General features: G+C 47.1%; 1 protein-coding gene across 1 annotated transcript in view; it reads left to right on the forward strand.

Moving 5' to 3' along the window:
- The window catches only part of DAPK1 (death associated protein kinase 1), a 179092-nt gene that overhangs the window by 146953 nt on the left and 15230 nt on the right, over positions 1–16909 (forward strand). Inside the window, exon 20 of the mRNA XM_063080466.1 lies at positions 14278–14500. Within this exon, the coding sequence (XP_062936536.1) occupies positions 14278–14500 (223 nt within the window). The remainder of the gene's footprint in view (positions 1–14277; positions 14501–16909) is intronic.

Genomic DNA, 16909 nt, shown 5'->3' on the forward strand with positions numbered 1-16909 from the left:
ATACAATGGCCTTCTTTGTCTCTTTTTATGGTTTTTGGTTGAAAGTCTGTTTTATCCAACATAAGAATGGCTACTCTTGCTGGTTTCATTTCTATTTGCATGGTGTATCTTTTTCTATCCTTTCACTCTTAGTCCATGTGTGTCTTTAGAGGTGAGGTGAGCCTCTTGAAGACAGCATTTGATGGGTCCATCTTTTTAATCCAATTTTTTATTCCATGTCTTTTGAGTTGGGAATTTAATCCTTTTACATTAAGAGTTATTATTGAAAGGTGTTGATTTAGTCCTGGCATTTTATTGATTTTTGTTTGGATGTTTTAAATATCTTTTTTTCCTTTCTTTCCATTTTATTGTTGTCTTCTGTGTTTGTTGTTTTCTTGAGTTATTTAGATAAAGTTCTTTTCTCTCTATCATTTGCATTTTTGTTTTACTGGTGGATTTTGTTCTTTCTTGAATATTCATGGTAGTGATGGCGGTTTTTCAGGTACCAGGTGCAGTACTCCCTTGAGGGTTTCTTGTGGGGCTGGTTGTGTGGTGGTGAACTCTGGTATTTTTGTTGACTAGGAAATATACTATTTGTCCTTCATTTCTGAAGGATGGCCTTGCTGGGTGTAGTATTCCTGGCTGGCAATTTTTGTATTTTCATATTTTAAATATATCATCCCCTTCTTATTTGGAATTTAATGTTTCTGATGAAAAGTCTGCTGTTAGTCTGATAGGGGCTCCCTTATAGGTGAGATGGCACTTTTCTCTTGCAGCTTTTAAGATTCTCTCTTTGTCTTTGAGTTTTGCCAGTTTGAGTATAATGTGTCTTGAAGATGACGTTTTGACGTTGAATTTGTTTGGGGATCTTTGAGAATCCTGGATCTGAAGTTCCTTATCTCTCCCTATACTTGGGAAGTTTTTATTATTTCATTGAATATGTTTTCAATGCCTTTTCATTTTTCCCTCCTTTCTGGAACACCCATGATCTTGGATGTTTGTGCGCTTATGGTTGTCTGTCTCTCTTCGATTTTCTTCATTTTTCTAAAATTATTTTTCCTTTCTTTTTTTTTTTTTTTTTTTTTTTTTGTCTGCCTGGGTTATTTTGAAAAGGCTTTGTTCGCAATCAGAAATTCTCTCACTGCCTGTTCTAGCCTGCTGTTTAAGCTCTCTGTTGTTTCCTTATTGAATGAATCCTTCTGCTCCACAAGCTCTGCTATATTCTTTTTTAGGGCATTAATTTTTTTATAGATTTCTTCCTTTGGGTCCTGGATACTTTTTCTCATTTCATTGTGTCATCTCTGTCTTCTTGTATCTCATTGAGTTTCCTTAGGATTGTTGCTAGAAATTCCTTTTCAGTCATTTCAAAGACTTCCTTTTCTATAGGATCTGGGAACTATTATATTCCTTTAGTGATGTCATATTTTCTTGTTTTTCATATTTCTGGTATATCTACATTGGTGTTCAGCCATCTGCAGTTGCTTTTTCATTTACTCTGGAGTGGGGTTTGCAGAGAGGGAGCTCCTCCTGTGGATGTGTTTTATAATGATGGGGTGTTTTAGTATTGGTTCCAGGTAGAAGCAGTAGTGTAGTCTCTTTGGCTGAATTCATTGTTGGAGTTGTGTGGGAGTGCCTCTGTGGCCTAGTCTTTGGGGCACTTAGGATTTCCTTGCTGAGTTTGGTGACACTATGTTGGTTCATCAGGACGTGCACAAGGTCTTGAATTTTGGGGCATAGTGCCTTGGAGTCTTGGTACTCTTAGGTTATGGTGGGTGTTCTTGCGTGGGACTATTGGCACCCTGGCTAGCTCCTCCTGACCCTGATGGGTGCACCGAGGAATACTAGTGCTCCTCATTTGAATGGATGACTCTGGGTGCGTTTTCTTTATTCTTTCCTCTTTCCCTGGGCTCCGCTGGTGACTCTCCTCCTGTCTGTGCTGATGAGTGGTCAGCAGGTCACTTATGAGGTAGTGGTGGCTGCTGGAAAGGCTGTGAGCCATCCTTGTGGCAGCAGTTGCTGTGGCTGTGGCTGTCACGGCCCACTTGTTCCACGCGGGTGTCTGCAGCAGTGGCAGGGAGTGTTGCTGACAGCATGGCTGCCTGTCACTCTGGTGGGGCCTCAGTGGCAGTGGGTTGGGCTCTCAGAGATGGGGCCACTTGCCAGGGTCTCACTTGGCTGCCTATTGGTCCAGTGGCCTTGGTGGCAGCTGGGTCAGACTCTTGGGAGCAGGGCCCACTTTCTGGGGTCCTGAGCAGCTGCCTGTCACTCTGGTGGGCTCTTTGCTAATTTTTCAACTGGAATATTTGGGGTTTTTACTGTTTAGTTTTTTTAATTCCTTGTATATTCTGAATATTAATCCCTTATCATAGTACATATTTTCTCCCATTCTGTCAATTTCTTCTTCCCTCTGTTGTTTCCTTTGCTTTGCAGAAGCTTTTCAGTTTGATATAATCCATCTGTCTATTTTTGCTTTTGTTGGCTTTGCTTTTGAGGTCTTTTCTATAAAATTTTTGCCTAAACCATGTCTTGAAATGTTTCCCCACATTGTCTTCTAGTAGTTTTATAGTTTTAGGTCTTATACTTAAGTCTTTAGTCCATTTAGAATTGATGTTGGTATATGGTGAGAGACAGGGATTTAGTTTCTCACTTCTGCACGTGGATCCAGTTTTTCCAGCACCATCTGTTGAAGAGGCTGTCCCTTCCCTAATGTATGGCACCTTTTTCAAAAATCAGTTGGCTGTAGATGCACAGATTTGTTTCTGGGTTCTTTATTCCATTGGTTCATGTGTCTGTTTTTATGCCAGTGCCATGCTGTTTTGAATACCATAGCTTTACAGTATATTTTGATGTCACATAATGTAATGCCTCCAGCTTTATCTTTTTTGCTTAGAATTTCTTTGCCTATTCAGAGTTTTTTGTGGTTTCATATAATTTTTTAGGATCATTTTTTTTATATTTCTTTGAAGAATGTCATTGGTATCTTGATAGAGATTACATTGAATCCGTAGATCATTTTGGGTAGTATGGCCATTTTGACAATATTAATTCTTCCAATCCATGAATCTGAGATGTCTTTCCATTTTTGTCTGTTGTCTTTAATTTCTTTTATGTGTTTTGTAGTTTTCATTGTAGCAATCTTTCACCTCCTTGGTTAAATTTATTTCCATGTACTTTATTTTTTTAGTAGCTGTCATAAATGGAATTGCTTTCCTGATTTCTTTTTCAACTACTTTGTTGTTGGTGTACAGAAACACTACATACAAGTAGGTTTTTTAATGTTTATTTATTTACTAATATTATTATTTTGTTACATTCTAAGATGTTGCAGAGCAGTTGGGGGAGGGGCAGATGAGAATGGGAAAGGAAATAGGGTGGGAGAAGGAAGAAGGGGGGGCATGGTTGAGGCTTGTGGCACGCCCCGCGCCGCCCCCCCCCCATTCCTTCAGGGGAGGCCAGGGCTTCCAGCAGTGGTTCAGTCATCTCTGGGCTGGATGTAGATGTCAGGGGGCTGTGGCTGAAGCTCCTGAGCTGGGACACTTCCTACAGTGGCTCAGTGGTCTTCACTGGGCTGGTTGCAGATGTCAGGGGGCATGGCTGAGGTCCTGGGCCTTCCCCATTCCCTGGCTTGGGAGCCCGGGGGCTTCCGATCCTTCTCGGTTATATAGGTGTTCTTTAGTGATGTGAGATCTTTACTAGTTAATATCAAATTTTGTCTCTGATCTGTGGGTATTTTGGGTTTTTTTAGCAGTTCTGTGTTGCATTATTTGCTGTTCTCACCACTTAAACTCTGTGCTGGAACTAATTTGTTGTCCTTTGTTTACTTCTAAAATGGGGGAACTTCCTGTGGGGACCAACACTTGAGCCTTGTGGTTGAGCTAAATTGCTGCTTTGCTGCTGACTCCTTGGGGAAGGCTTTTTGTGCAGCTCATATTTTAATTGTTTACCTTGTAATTACTTCCAGGTCTTGTGAGGTCCAGCACACCTGGGTTATATGGAAACTCTGGTCTGGGCATGAGACTTTTCAGCAAACTGCACCCCTGCTGATCTGTATTGCTGACCAGTCTCCACTGTGCTGATTCGGGGGTGGATCAGCTGTCCATGCTGTACTACAGTGTTCCCCCAGTGGGCCTGTCTCTCCCACCCCCAACTCTCCAAACATCTCCCATGGGATGGGTCATGAACCAGTCCCTTGCATTGACTCACTGGCCTCTGCCTGGCTCGTTTTTTCTGTTGTCTGTTGCTCCTTGCTCCTATGTGGGTCCACAGGAACCCTGTAAGTTGTCTTGCTGGCCTGAGGGACACCAAGGCCCTCTTCTCCCCTGCTGCCTCTAAACAACTTCATCTGAAGGGTACAGCTGCAGCTTTTGCCAGCTCCTGCTCTGTGCACTCACCAACTCCAGCCTTAAAGCTTCCAGGCTCGAAATTGTGGGAGTGATCCTTTCTTTCGCTCATCGTGGCTTCTCCTGCCTTCATGAACTCCATAGGCCTCTCCTCCTCTTCCCGAGCTCTAGTGGTCCCAGCTTGGCTGTCGTTGCTTTTTAATAGGTGTAAATTGGTTGATTTTGGGGAGAGAGTGATGCTTGCGACCGTCTATTCCTCCATCTTGACTGGAAGCTGCATAAGTTGATTTTTTATCCTGCAACTTTACTAAATTTGTTCATGAGTTTGAAGAATTTTTTTTGCAGAGTCTTTAGGTTTTCCTATAAATAAGGTAATGTGATCTGCAAACAGGGAAAATTTGAATAACTTTTTTCCTGTTTGGATACCCTTTCTTTCTCTTTCTCTTGCCTGATTGCTCTAAAACTTCCAGTACTATGTTAAGTAGGAGTGGTGAGACTGGGCATCCTTTTCTTCTTGTTCTTAGAGAAAAGCTTTCAGCTTTTCCCCATTCAGTATCACTTTAGCTTTAGGTTTGTCATATATGGCTTTAATTGTGTTGAGATACTTTCCTTTCACACCTAATTTATTGAGAGTTCTTCTCATGAAGGGTTATTGAATTTTATCAAATGCTTTTTATGCAAGTATTGAGATGATCATATGGTTTTTCTCTTTGATTTTGTTGATGTGGTATATCACATTTATTGATATGCATATGTTCAACCATTCTTATATCCCTAGTATGAATCACACTTGATCATGGTGTATAGTCTTTTCAGTGTGCTGTAGAATTCAGTTTGCTAGCATTTTGTTGAGAATTTTTGCATCTTTGTTCATCAGGGATATTGGATTGGAATTCTCTTTTTTTGTGTGTCCTTGTCTGATTTTGGTGTCAGAATAATGCTGGCCTCATAGAATGAATTTAGAAGAAATCCCTCTTCTTCAGTTCTTTTGGAATAGTTTGAGAAGAATTGGTATAAATTCTTCTTTAAAGGTTTGGTAGAATTCAGGAGTGAAGCAATCTAGTCCTGGGTTTTATTTGTTGGGAGACTGCTGATTACTGATTTAATCTTGTTACTTATTATTAGTCTGTTCAGGTTTTCTGTTTCTTTGTTTTTCAGTCTTGGTAGTTTGAATGTGTCCAGAGATTTATCCATTTCCTCCAGGTTTTCAAATTCATTGGCATATAGTTATTTATAATAGTCTCTAATGATTCTTTATATTTCTGTGGTATCAGTTGTAATGTCTACTTTTTCATTTCTGATATTATATATTCGGGTCCTCTCTGCAAAGGAGGATTTAAGGCCACTGCAGCACCTGGCGTCTGGCTGGCCTTCCTAAGGATCAGCGTTGCTCTTCCCAAGTGTTGGCTGGCTTCTCTCAGCTGCCACAGGGGCAGCGCTTCTCACCCTGGGGCACTCTGGACAGTCTCGTTGCCACGTGCTTCCTTGGCTTGGAGTGCTGTTCACCATCTTAGAAAATCTCATTACAGAGCAGTGACCCATGGGAACGTTCAGGCAGCTCATCTTTGAAGAAAAAATCAACTGCAACTCCATGACTACCAGTAGTCCAACAGGTCACCTCAGGAGATACCCTTGCTTTGGCAGAGGGACAAAGCACTTTGTTGGGCTATGCTGGGTTTTGCTGCCCGTCTTACCCTTAGGAGTGGTCCCTTCTTTCATTTATAATAGATTGCTGTGCCAGATGCATACCCAGATGCACATTACAGATGACAAGCCTGAAAAAATGAATAAATGCTCAGAAAAAAAGACATAAAGGGAGAGCAGTGAAACAACAGCCAGGGATGCATTGGATTGTTAGGGTGCAAGGTCTTTTCTCCCTTAATCTGTTCCTCAAATTCTCTGCAATGTGCTTAGAGTACTTTTATAGTTAGAAATATAAATAAAAAGAAGGTTCCCATGATGGTAAGGTCGTGGGCCTCAGTGACTGGTGTCTGACTGCTTTCTAGTTTACAGTGTTGAAATTAGTGCTGGGTGGTTCTTGCCCTGTCCCAGTTTGGGGTTTTCTTTATTTTCTTTCATCAATTGCCATATTTGTTTTTTGGTGCCTAGATTTTTAAAAGAGGGATAGGAGGGGGAATGTTACAGTCTTTAGTATTTTATCATCATCCTGTGATTTTTCTGTAAAGGAGAGGTCAAGGCAAACAATAGTCATGTAGCCGACCCCGTGGTGCACTCGGGAGAGTGCGGCGCTGGGAGCGCAGCAGCGCTCCCGCTGCGGGTTCGGATCCTATATAGGAATGGCCGGTGCACTCACTGGCTGAGTGCAGGTCACGAAAAAGACCAAAAAAAAAAAAAAAAAAAAAACAATAGTCATGTAACTGCCTCTGACTAAAGGGCAACTTTAACTCCCCTGAGCACCCAGAATCCACAGAGAGTTCCCTCCTCATCTTTGCTTTTAGAGGCAAAACACAAAGTACTGGCTGAGAGCACAGACTCAGGAGTGGGGCAGCCTGGGTTCCAACCCCAGCTCTGCCATGGTCTAGCTGGCTGAATCAGCAGGCTGCTTGACAGCTCCATGCCTCAGTGTCCCTGTTTGTCAGATGGGGTGAGTGTGGTGCTACCTCCCAAGGTGTGTTGATGTGAATGATGTTCTTAGAGCAGTGCCTGCACACAGTAAGTGCCATGTGTTTGCTGCTGCTGTTGTTGGTATCCTGCAGAACCCTCTTGTAGTAGCTGTAAAGGCTTCAATAGTGACTGTGGCAGGACACCCCGAGAGTCATTTGTCACAACAGCCACCCTCTAATAATCCTCAGTATGTGTGGTGGGCACCGTAATTTCACATCATTCCCGAGGTTTACAGAGGCTGATGTTCCTGCAGGGAACCTGGACTCAAAGAGGTTAAGCAACACGCTGATTAGTGCAGAGCTGGGATTCTGACCTAAAACGGAATATCTGCTTTCACTGCTCCATCTGGTGGCACAGGGCTGCTCCATTCTGGGTTTCTTGACAGGTGTGACAGCAGTCCTTCCCAGACACACCACCATGCCGTGCTGAGTGACCCTGCCTTGTGGTGCACAGATCACTTCACTATGGGAAGGCACAGGGCTCCCTTCCCTTCAGCAGAGTCTCTAGACTCCGTGTTCATTGAGACCCTCATATTTGTTTGCCTTTGTCATCTCTGAGATGACTAGACCTTATCGTACTGGTTAACCAGAGAAGACATCGTCTGCCAAGCATTTCTAGTTATAATCTATCATATTTTTCTTTGAAAATAAATCCCACAATAAAAACTGCTTGGCATTTGGGTACACCCGGTGCTGGAATTTGGTTATTGGAAATGGTTGAGCTGTCACAGTAGTGTCCTTGCATGGCGAGGATGGGGGAGGTTGCCAGAAGAAGCAGGCAGTTCCTGCGGAGAAAGCCAAGGAAATGGATTGATTTTCAATTATAACTCGGGCTACCTGGAGGAAGACACTGTTCACAACCAGTATACAACGGCGAGGGGTAGAGAGAAGAGGATAATCCATGCTAGGAGCACCGTAGCACCATTTTCCTTTCAGTGTCATTTTCTTCTGCTATTTTCTAGTCTTTCTCACTAGGGCCCTATTAGTATTTGGGATGGGTGGGACCTTCTCTCTTTGCAAGGTATTTCTTGAACCTGACCCCCAAGAATCTAACTTTGTAGCACCTCCCCCCTCCTCAGTCATTATGAAAATAAAAGAACCCTCCCCCACACGTTTCCTGACATGCCCTGGATTGGTGCCACCCTCTGTAAGAACCACTGAAGTTGACCTAAAGCACGTTCATGGGAGAGGTCTGTATCTTGGACAGCCGGGCTGGTGGCATTAAATATTCCTGCCATTGCATTTGGTTTCCAAATGGGCCAAATTAGCAGAAGAAATGCTTCCTGTGTTTTCACCTCTTGTCAGCTGACATTGCTTAGGACTGTGTTACTAAACAACGTTTGCTGGGGAGCAGTGGGGATTTGGCTTCTGCAGATAGAACCAAAGTCGTCTTGTCCACCTGCACCAATGGGGACGGGCAGGGAGAGGAGAGGCTATTTGGGTCATTAGACACTGCAGGGCCTGGCCCATGTGAAGGGGGACCTTGCAGCCCCTGTATTCCAGGGGCCCAGGTGAGTTCCCCATCTGGGTAGGGTGGGGTTAGGGTGGCTGAGGCCAAGGCCAGGGCTTGTGGGGGAAAGAAGACATTGGTAAGGGTTGAGCTGTGTGGGGTCTACTCCGACCCAATTCAACAGGAAGTGAGTTGGGGGCTTTGGTGTCCTGGAACCTCTGGTGGTGTCCCTGAGAGCTATCCATACACATCTTCCCAACTTGGTGACATCTCGCTGGGGTCTTGAAATGTATACCACAGGAACCCACAAATGCTACAAATCAGCACCCCCCACCCCAGAGCTACTTTACGAGCAGATCATTGTTTTGGGGGTCTCTAAGAGCCCCCGTCCAGTAGGTGCCCCCTTGTTACAAAAGGAGGTGGCCCTTCTGCTCTGTCCTGTGCTCATTCCTACCAGTGAAGCAAGCCTGGCGCTGCCCTTGCAGCCTGCCCGGGAACTTGCTGAGGCTTAGCCCAGCCCAGTCCTCCTCCTAGAGAACAGGAGGGCTTCTTGTGACAGGTGGAGGGTGCATTTAGATTTTGCATCTGCATCCATTTTTACCAATGCTAACACTGTGAGCCCCATTCTTGTACGATTTTAACATAATAGTTGCATGGTCTTTGGGACATGGGCTTATTTTTATTTTGTCTGATTGTCCTAATCAGATTTTCCATAGCTGATATGAACAGTGGTTTGCTTTTCCTAAGCGTCACACTGCATAGTGAAGAAAGATGTGCCCAGGAATATTTTGGGAAATAGGACAAAGTTGGGAGTTTGCTCAGAATTAAAAGTTTACCACACGTAAATAGCAGATTCATAATTAAAAGTTGTGGCAGGTGCTGGCTGTGTAGCGCAGTTGGTTAGAGAGCAGTATTGTAACACCAAGGCCAAGGGTTTGGATCCCCATACTGGGAAGCCGCTAATAAAAAGACTTGCAGCTGCCATCTGTGCTGGGTCTGACTGCATCCTGCCTCGTGTGGGAAGCCACCTCACCTCCCAGTGCTCTTACCTGCTTTCCCAGACTGGGAACCGGCTTCCCTGTCAGCCTGCTGATGTTTAGTCATCTTTTCTGATGAGAAAATGAGAGCTAAGTTGCCAGGGGGGAAAGGTGCAGGAAGAAATGAACCTAGAAACCGAGAGATTGACCAGGGCTTCAAAGAGCAACAGTTACCAAGTATTATTCATTCATTCATTCGTGGATTTAAAAGGTGTGCACAGTGTCTGCCATGTGCAGCACCATTATAGGCCCAGAACAGACTAGAGAGCAAAAGCGGCAAGACCTAGACAGTAAAAAAAATTCCAAAAATGCCAGAGAGTGTGATCAGGTCAGGGGTTGGCAAACAATAGCCTACAAGCCAGAGCCGGCCCAGCACCTGTTTGTGAAAATAAAGTTTTACTGGAACATAGCCACACCCCCTTCATTTACTGTTGTCTGGCTGGTTTGCATACATGGCAGAGTTGACTAGTTGCAACACAGACCCTCTGGCCTTTATAGGAAGGTTTGCTGTCCCATGATTAAGTGCTTTGCAGGGCATTAGAACAGGATGAAGTGAGTTGAAGTGATGGGGTGGGGGCTCCTTTCAACTGGGTGATCAGGAGGCCTCTGTAATGTGACCGTTAAACCCATGCCTGAGGACGAGAGGAGGAACCAGCCAGAGGAAGGGCTGGGGAAGGAGAGGGTTAGTGGGTGCAAAGGGCCTGTAGCAGTGTAGAGTGGGGTGGGCTCACGGGAATGAACAGAAAGGACGGGTGACTGGGCTTGACCCAAGCCCGAGCCTGGGGGCTAGACAGAGACAGTGCCTGATATGATGGGAGAAGCGGCACAGCTCTGTCGACCTTGGCAAGGGGATTGGTTTAGGCCAAGCGCATTCAGCAGGCAGGTGTGAGATCCGACTTAGGTTCTAGAAATTCCCTGTGCTGCTCAGACTGGAGTGACAGGTCAGGAGGAGACACAGAGAGCCCTGATAGGAGGTGATCTTGGTCACCAGGCGGGATGTGATGGCATGTGGCCTGGGGTTATCTGGCTCCATAGCTTTGTGAGCCTTGGGCAGGAATACAAAAGGAGGCTCATGCCCTGTGTCAGTATTTAAAGTATGTGATTGAAGCTGACAGACAGGTAAATGCAGTATGTCCTGCAAATACACCTCTAAGAGCACCTGCAGGTTCTAGTTCGGAATTCTGCACTCCCTGGAGTGGGGGCTGCTTTCTCTTCTCTGCCTGCCTGGTCTGGCCCTGCACTGCAGGACGTGCTGCCCAGGCCTCCCATGCCCCAGGCCTCCCGTGTGCGCCCCAGCCACACTGCACTCCCGGGGGACACACCCTGAAGGATATTTCAAGTCATGAGTAAGATGTGGGCAGCACAGTAGTTCCACCTCTCCACTCCGCAGGGGGTGTCTGTGGCATGTTCTCCCACCTGGTCCCACCAGGGAGGCCTGACCAGGCCGGGAGCTTTTCGTAAAAAAAGACCACCATGGATGGACTTTCGTGCCCTCTGTCTCCATGTAAATCAGCATCTATTCCATCTTCTAGAGCTAGTCTCGAGCCTTTCCTCTGGTCGGAGAGCTCAGACCACTGGGCCGATGAAAACGGCCTTCCTGAGGAGCTGCCTCTGGGCCCCGCAGCCCGTGCCCACCTGCAGGGTGAGGTTAGATTTCAGAAGAAAGAGGACCCCAGTACACTTCGCTGTGTGTTTCCCTTCGTGATGGTGAGGATTCTGCCGGTGCTGTTGGGAGAGCAGGTTCTGGGCTTATCATCCCAGAGACGTGGTGAAGGGTCAATGGGTCAGTCTCAGCCAAGGCCAGCAGCTCCTGGCAGACGGGAAAAGGGATGCACTGGGGAGAGGTGAGACGCCCTGGCACGGGGGCAGGAGGGAGGGTGGCGTGGGGCTGCATTGCTGTTCTGGGGACGGCAGAATCGTTTTCTGCCTGGTGTCCCTTGGTCCCTTGTTGAAAAGTGAAAAGTGTGTGTGTGTGTGTGTGTGTGTGTGATCATCCAGGATCAAAGCCCGTGTGTGTGTGTGTGTGTGTGTGTGTGTGTGTGTGTGTTGAAAAGTGTGTGTGTGTGTGTGTGTGTGTGATCATCCAGGATCAAAGCCCGTGTGTGTGTGTGTGTCTGTGTGTGTGTGTGTGTGTGTGTGTCTGTGTGTGTGTGTGATCATCCAGAATCAAAGCCCAGCTGCAAATTGAGTAAATCAGTATTTTCCTGGGTAAAAGAAGATTTCTTGAGGGCAGCTATTATTTGGAAACAGCATGCGAGCTGGTGACTGAGTCTGAGATGAGCACAGTCCCACCTAGAGTAAGGCTCATCGCTCAAACTGTACCTCTGAGAAGGAACTGAAGCCCCTGCGGCTCCCAGAGGATACAGGAGACTGTGCTGACACGGAGGCCGGAAAGTGAAAGAATTATCTTAAGAAGCACAACTCAAAAGAGGTGCGGAATGACATGTGCCATTTGTTTGTGAAAATACAGTGCAGGGAGGACTCTTTCTTGCCTTACCTGCCTTTTTTTGTAATAATTACTTATAAATCTGAATTAAAATTGAGATACTCTTATGGCAACACTGTGCTCCAAACTGCTCACTAATTGGGAAGTTTCGAGATACCCAGCCATTTCTGTCCTCTGGAGCACTCTGTCCGTGCACCTGCTGAGATCTGAGGTTAGAAGAAACCAGAATGAGGACAACCTCATGTCCTGCAGATCACTGTCCAGAGAGGAGGCTTCCAATCTTAGCCACCCTGACATTTTACAGGATACCTCTTGTAGTGCCCCCTTTACGCTCCTGAAATAAAATTCATAGATAAGGACACACCTGCACAGATAATTTTACAAGATCAATAGACCGTTCAAACTGTAACATAGCAGAGTCGCGGAAGGAAAACATTGATCATAGCCACAGTGCGTGTGGGTGTGCAGATGCTGGGACACGGGGCGGGAGGAGACTCGTGAAGCAGGCAGACCCTCGCACCATGCCCAGAAGCACTGAGCGCAGTTCCGGACGCCGGCACCTCCCGGCAGCTGGGATGGCAACCGGAACGCCACAGCAGCATGATTTTCAGAAATGGGGGGACAGCGCTCATGAAAGACTTTTAAAAACACACACACAAAGTATGTTCAATCACCAATTTATAAAATATTGCCATTTTTAGAAACTTCGGTGTATATTAAACCATGTCCCCCAGAATCCTCTGGGTGGAGTAAACTGAATTTAAGTCCAGAGCTCAGATGATTATAAGCAGGTTTTTCTCCTGTATAAATGCTCAGCAGATGCTCAGAAGTCAGGGGACCCAGGAGACTTCTTCAGTGCGAGGGACATCTTGTGTACACGTGGAGGGACACCTAGCAGCCAGCGCCAGTAGATCCCCCAACATGTGCCAACTAAAAACGCCACGGCAGATTTCCACAGGGCGCACTAGAGGACAGTGCTATCCTTGTTGGGAAAGACTGCTCCAGTTTAGGAATCAAAATGGGGCAGGAAGATTAGAGCCTTCAGGAGAGTTAGAGAGTCTGTAACAGGCAGTTATTAATAGCAAAAGTAGCAGTGGCTCAGCTGGAAGAGATCGACAGTAAATGGGCGCCTCCCAGGATGGAGAACTGGAGGAGATGGTCCGGGCAGGTGTGAGGTCGCACTGAGATGCCTGTGAAGTCATCTGTACAACACCTGCGTATGGAGCATTCTTCACGCACAGGTGCTGTGTCTACCCTCAGGTGGCTCCTAGACTAGAAGGGCAGAGACTACATCACTGTGCCATCTGGGGATATGATGCAGAGCCAGGCATAGCCTGAATCTGCCTGGGGAGGAAGCTTCTGGAGGAGGTGACATGCGAGATAGGTCCTGTGGGGATGGGAGTCAGCAGCGGGAGCAGAGGGCATCCTCCTAGGTGGGGTGAAGGAGGTGCCCCCAGGCTGCAAGGGACAGCTCCAGACAGCTCCTTGTGAGGGAGCAAGGCGGGGTGTGGACAGGGAGGCTGGTGGGGAGGGTGGGATGAAGGCTGGTGGCACGACTGATGCCCCACACATAGGCTCCCTGTGGGTGCACTGAGTACCTTGCCAGCAGCGTCCCATTGAAACCCTTATGTGAGATTTGATGTCACATCATTCACACGTCTGTGTCTCCCCAGACTCTGGATCTGGGCTGAGTCCAGATCTTCTGTTCTCAGCACTGTGCTCAGCACACGTCCTCAGGGCCTCTGTAAATGTTCACTGACGAGTGAGCGAGTGAATCTGTGAATTAGCCCATGCTGGGAAGACTCAGGCTCCTCCCTGTGGACTGAGAAAGAAGGTGAGAAGGATACTGTGTCCTCCCGCCCTCTCTGCAGCATGTGGCTTCGTGCCTCGTGAAGCTCCTTGTCCCATCCTCTTGTGCCATCACGGTGCCCTAATGGGAGCAGAACCCTCCTCACAGGGAGGAACAGGCACCCGCAGCTGGTGAGACAGGGCTGGTCTGTTTCATGTTTCAATCATGATGGCTTCACACCTGCTCCACCCAATTTGTTATGCACCAAAATGCAATGGAAATGGGCAAATGCAGAGACGGAGCAGATCGGCGGTTGCCAGGGCTGAGCAGAGCAGGGACGGCGAGTGAGTGCTGATGGGCAGTCTCCTTCTGGGTGGTGAAAATGTTCTGGACCTGAACAGCAGTGATGGCTGGACAACACGTATATGCACTAAAGACCTCTGAATGACTTGACATTTTGTCACTGTAACACAGATTTTTAAAAACCTCAGTGGAGACAGAATATACTGTGTCTGCAACCTGATTAGAAACTGCAGGCTGGGGATCAGGAACCATGACAATCATTACTTGCGTCTTTTTCTGTGACTAACAGGCTCTTTTTCGTCCCTTCAGGATACGCACCGAGGACTTTTTATCCAGCAGCTCCGACCCACGCAGAACCTCCAGCCGAGAATCAAGCTCAAGCTGTTTGGGCACTCGGGGTCTGGGAAAACCACCCTTGTGGAATCCCTCAAGTGCGGGCTGCTGAGGAGCTTTTTCAGAAGGCGCCGGCCCAGACTCTCGTCCACCAACTCCAGCAGGTTCCCGCCTTCACCCCTGGCTTCTAAACCTGCAGGTAGGACCCTGCACGCTGGCCACCGTCTGTCCAGCAGGCTGTGTGTCAAGGGTGAGAAGTTGTTTTGTTTTGGTCCTTTGGCTTACAGCCGACCTGGTGGCATTGATGCCTTTGCAGTGTGGTCTGGCGTGGCTGCTGGCCTTGTAAGCACCCCTCTCTTGGCCAGAGATGGCAAACTGCCCTGGAAATATTTTTTTTTTTAAGGGTATCACGGTAATCACACCCATAGACATGAGGTCCGTCGTCGTAAATGAGCAAACTACAGAATTTGGTCGTGCTCTACTCAGGGACTGTGCCCTTGAAGACAGAAAGAGCCTGGACTAACACAGGTCTGAGCATGGCACAGACCAAATATTGGCCCCCAGGACAGGTCCCCATCCCATATGCTCTCTACTTGGAATGCTGCGGGCACACCCGTAATGAGAACCTGTAGCAACAAAATCAGATTCCCAAGGAGGTGTCATTCCTGTCCAGCTGCAGGTGGTTAGTGCTTTGGAAAGGCTCCTTAATGGTTTCTGTGGTTGGTGTTTATGTTCACAAGACCCCTCCTCGGGAGGCAGGCTTTGCCGTCTTTCCTATCTTTCTAGAGACATGATTCTCCTTTCGCCGCAAGGGGCTGTCTGGATTCACACCCAGAACTGCAAGATCGTCTTTCCTCCCACAGAGGAGAAACCCCCCATGAGCAAGAGAAAAGTGTGCAGTGGGCTGTTACTTGTCCTGAGCCACCCATGGAGGGAGTGAATTAATTTTTGCAAAGATAAAAACAGAGCTCTTAAAAGAGTTTCCTAAACAGTGTAAATTTTATAGCTTTGTGCCTTGAATTTGTTTTCTGTACAGGATATTACAGACGTGTGTATCTGTTCCCTGGGTTGACCACACATGTGTGAAAGTTTGTGATTCTCTGCACTTCCTCTCTCAGTGAGGAAGGATGTCTGGGGAGCAGGAATAGCTGGGGACACTTGGCTGAGATTTACATGCTCCTTTTACCTTCTTTTCAATGAACACAGCAATAAAATTGGAATTTGGGGAAGAAACAGTAACCAAAATGGATTTACAATTAGTATATTGCTAATGCATGTTGCTGATGTTTATTGAGCACTAACTGTGTGCCAGGAAGTGGGTAAAATATGTGTGACATCTCAGTTAATCCACCCAACAGCCTTCTGGGGCATTTTCCCCAACGTTTCGACGAGGCCTTCAGGGTCAGTAGGCTGCCTCATGTCACACAACTGGCAATTCCCGGTGCGCCTGGTTTCTGAGCCAGTGTCTACTAATGACACTCTGTGCGAGGGCATTTATGTGCACACGTTTCCATCTTCCCCTGTAATTGTGGCTCTGTTTGAGGATGTCAGATGGATTACGCCTTCTCCAAAGCCAGCTGTTTTCTGGGTTTCATGGTTAGGGCAGGCCCTGTGGGCACCAGGCCAGTGTGCCTTCATGGTCTGCTCCTCCCACAGTTCCTGGAGTCTCCCCTACAGGGAGTCCGTTCTCTCCTGCTGTAGGTCAAGGTCACTGCCATCTGAACCACTGTAGGGGGACAGAAAATGAGTGTGTATATGTGAGCATGTGTGTGTGACAGAGAGAGAGATCAGAAGATCCAGACTGATCATCTGGAAGTTTTGTAAACCCAACTGGGTGTAAAGATTATCCCTGGGAGCCTACATCAAGCGACCTGTGAATTCCTCAAGAGGAAGAAAATTAACCTGTCAGCCTTATCTCCTCAGCAGTAATGTCTGCATTTATCTTCCTTCTGGCCACTTTTCCATATCTAGTCTCTGAAGTAGGTTCTCCATAGACTACGTCGCAGGATGGCTGCTTTCTCAGCAAGCCCTGTAGTGTGGACCACTGTCCTTCAGCCCATGCTTAGAGGGACTTGGTCCTGGGCGCTGTGACAGAAGATGCTCTGGAGGAGGAGCTATGACTGGACCAGACGGGCGCCCAGCTGCTCTCAGCACACAGCCGTAGCGGGGCTCGTGAGGACACTGGTCCTGCTGTCCCGGCCACCCTTAGCTCAGGGCCGCGTTCCCATCTCATCCTTACATTTCTACATTGAACCAGCTGGACAGCGGGAGCCAGTTTCTTCCGCAGGAAAGTGTGGAGGGCACACGCTGCTCTTTCTTAAATCAGGTGCCACTTAGTTCTCTAGAATCTTTCTGGTGTCTGTCATCTCAGAGAACGCTGGCTTTGCCTGCCAGAAGACACTGGGGAAGAAAACTTTCCACGTGCGTTCCCTTCTCCTGGGAGCTACATGCGTTGTTCTCTTGGAAAGCACAACTCTCTTGAGAAAGTCCCCTTAGGGACCTGCAAGACTCAAGAAAATAACAAATGTTGGAAAGAAAGGAGAACAGGCAAAGGGGACCCCAAAAGTGTGTCCAGCTCACAAGGTTGCTCCTACTTGGAGAGAAAAAC

The sequence above is a fragment of the Cynocephalus volans genome, chromosome 16 (assembly GCF_027409185.1).
Source record: "Cynocephalus volans isolate mCynVol1 chromosome 16, mCynVol1.pri, whole genome shotgun sequence".
Lineage (NCBI taxonomy): Eukaryota > Metazoa > Chordata > Mammalia > Dermoptera > Cynocephalidae > Cynocephalus > Cynocephalus volans.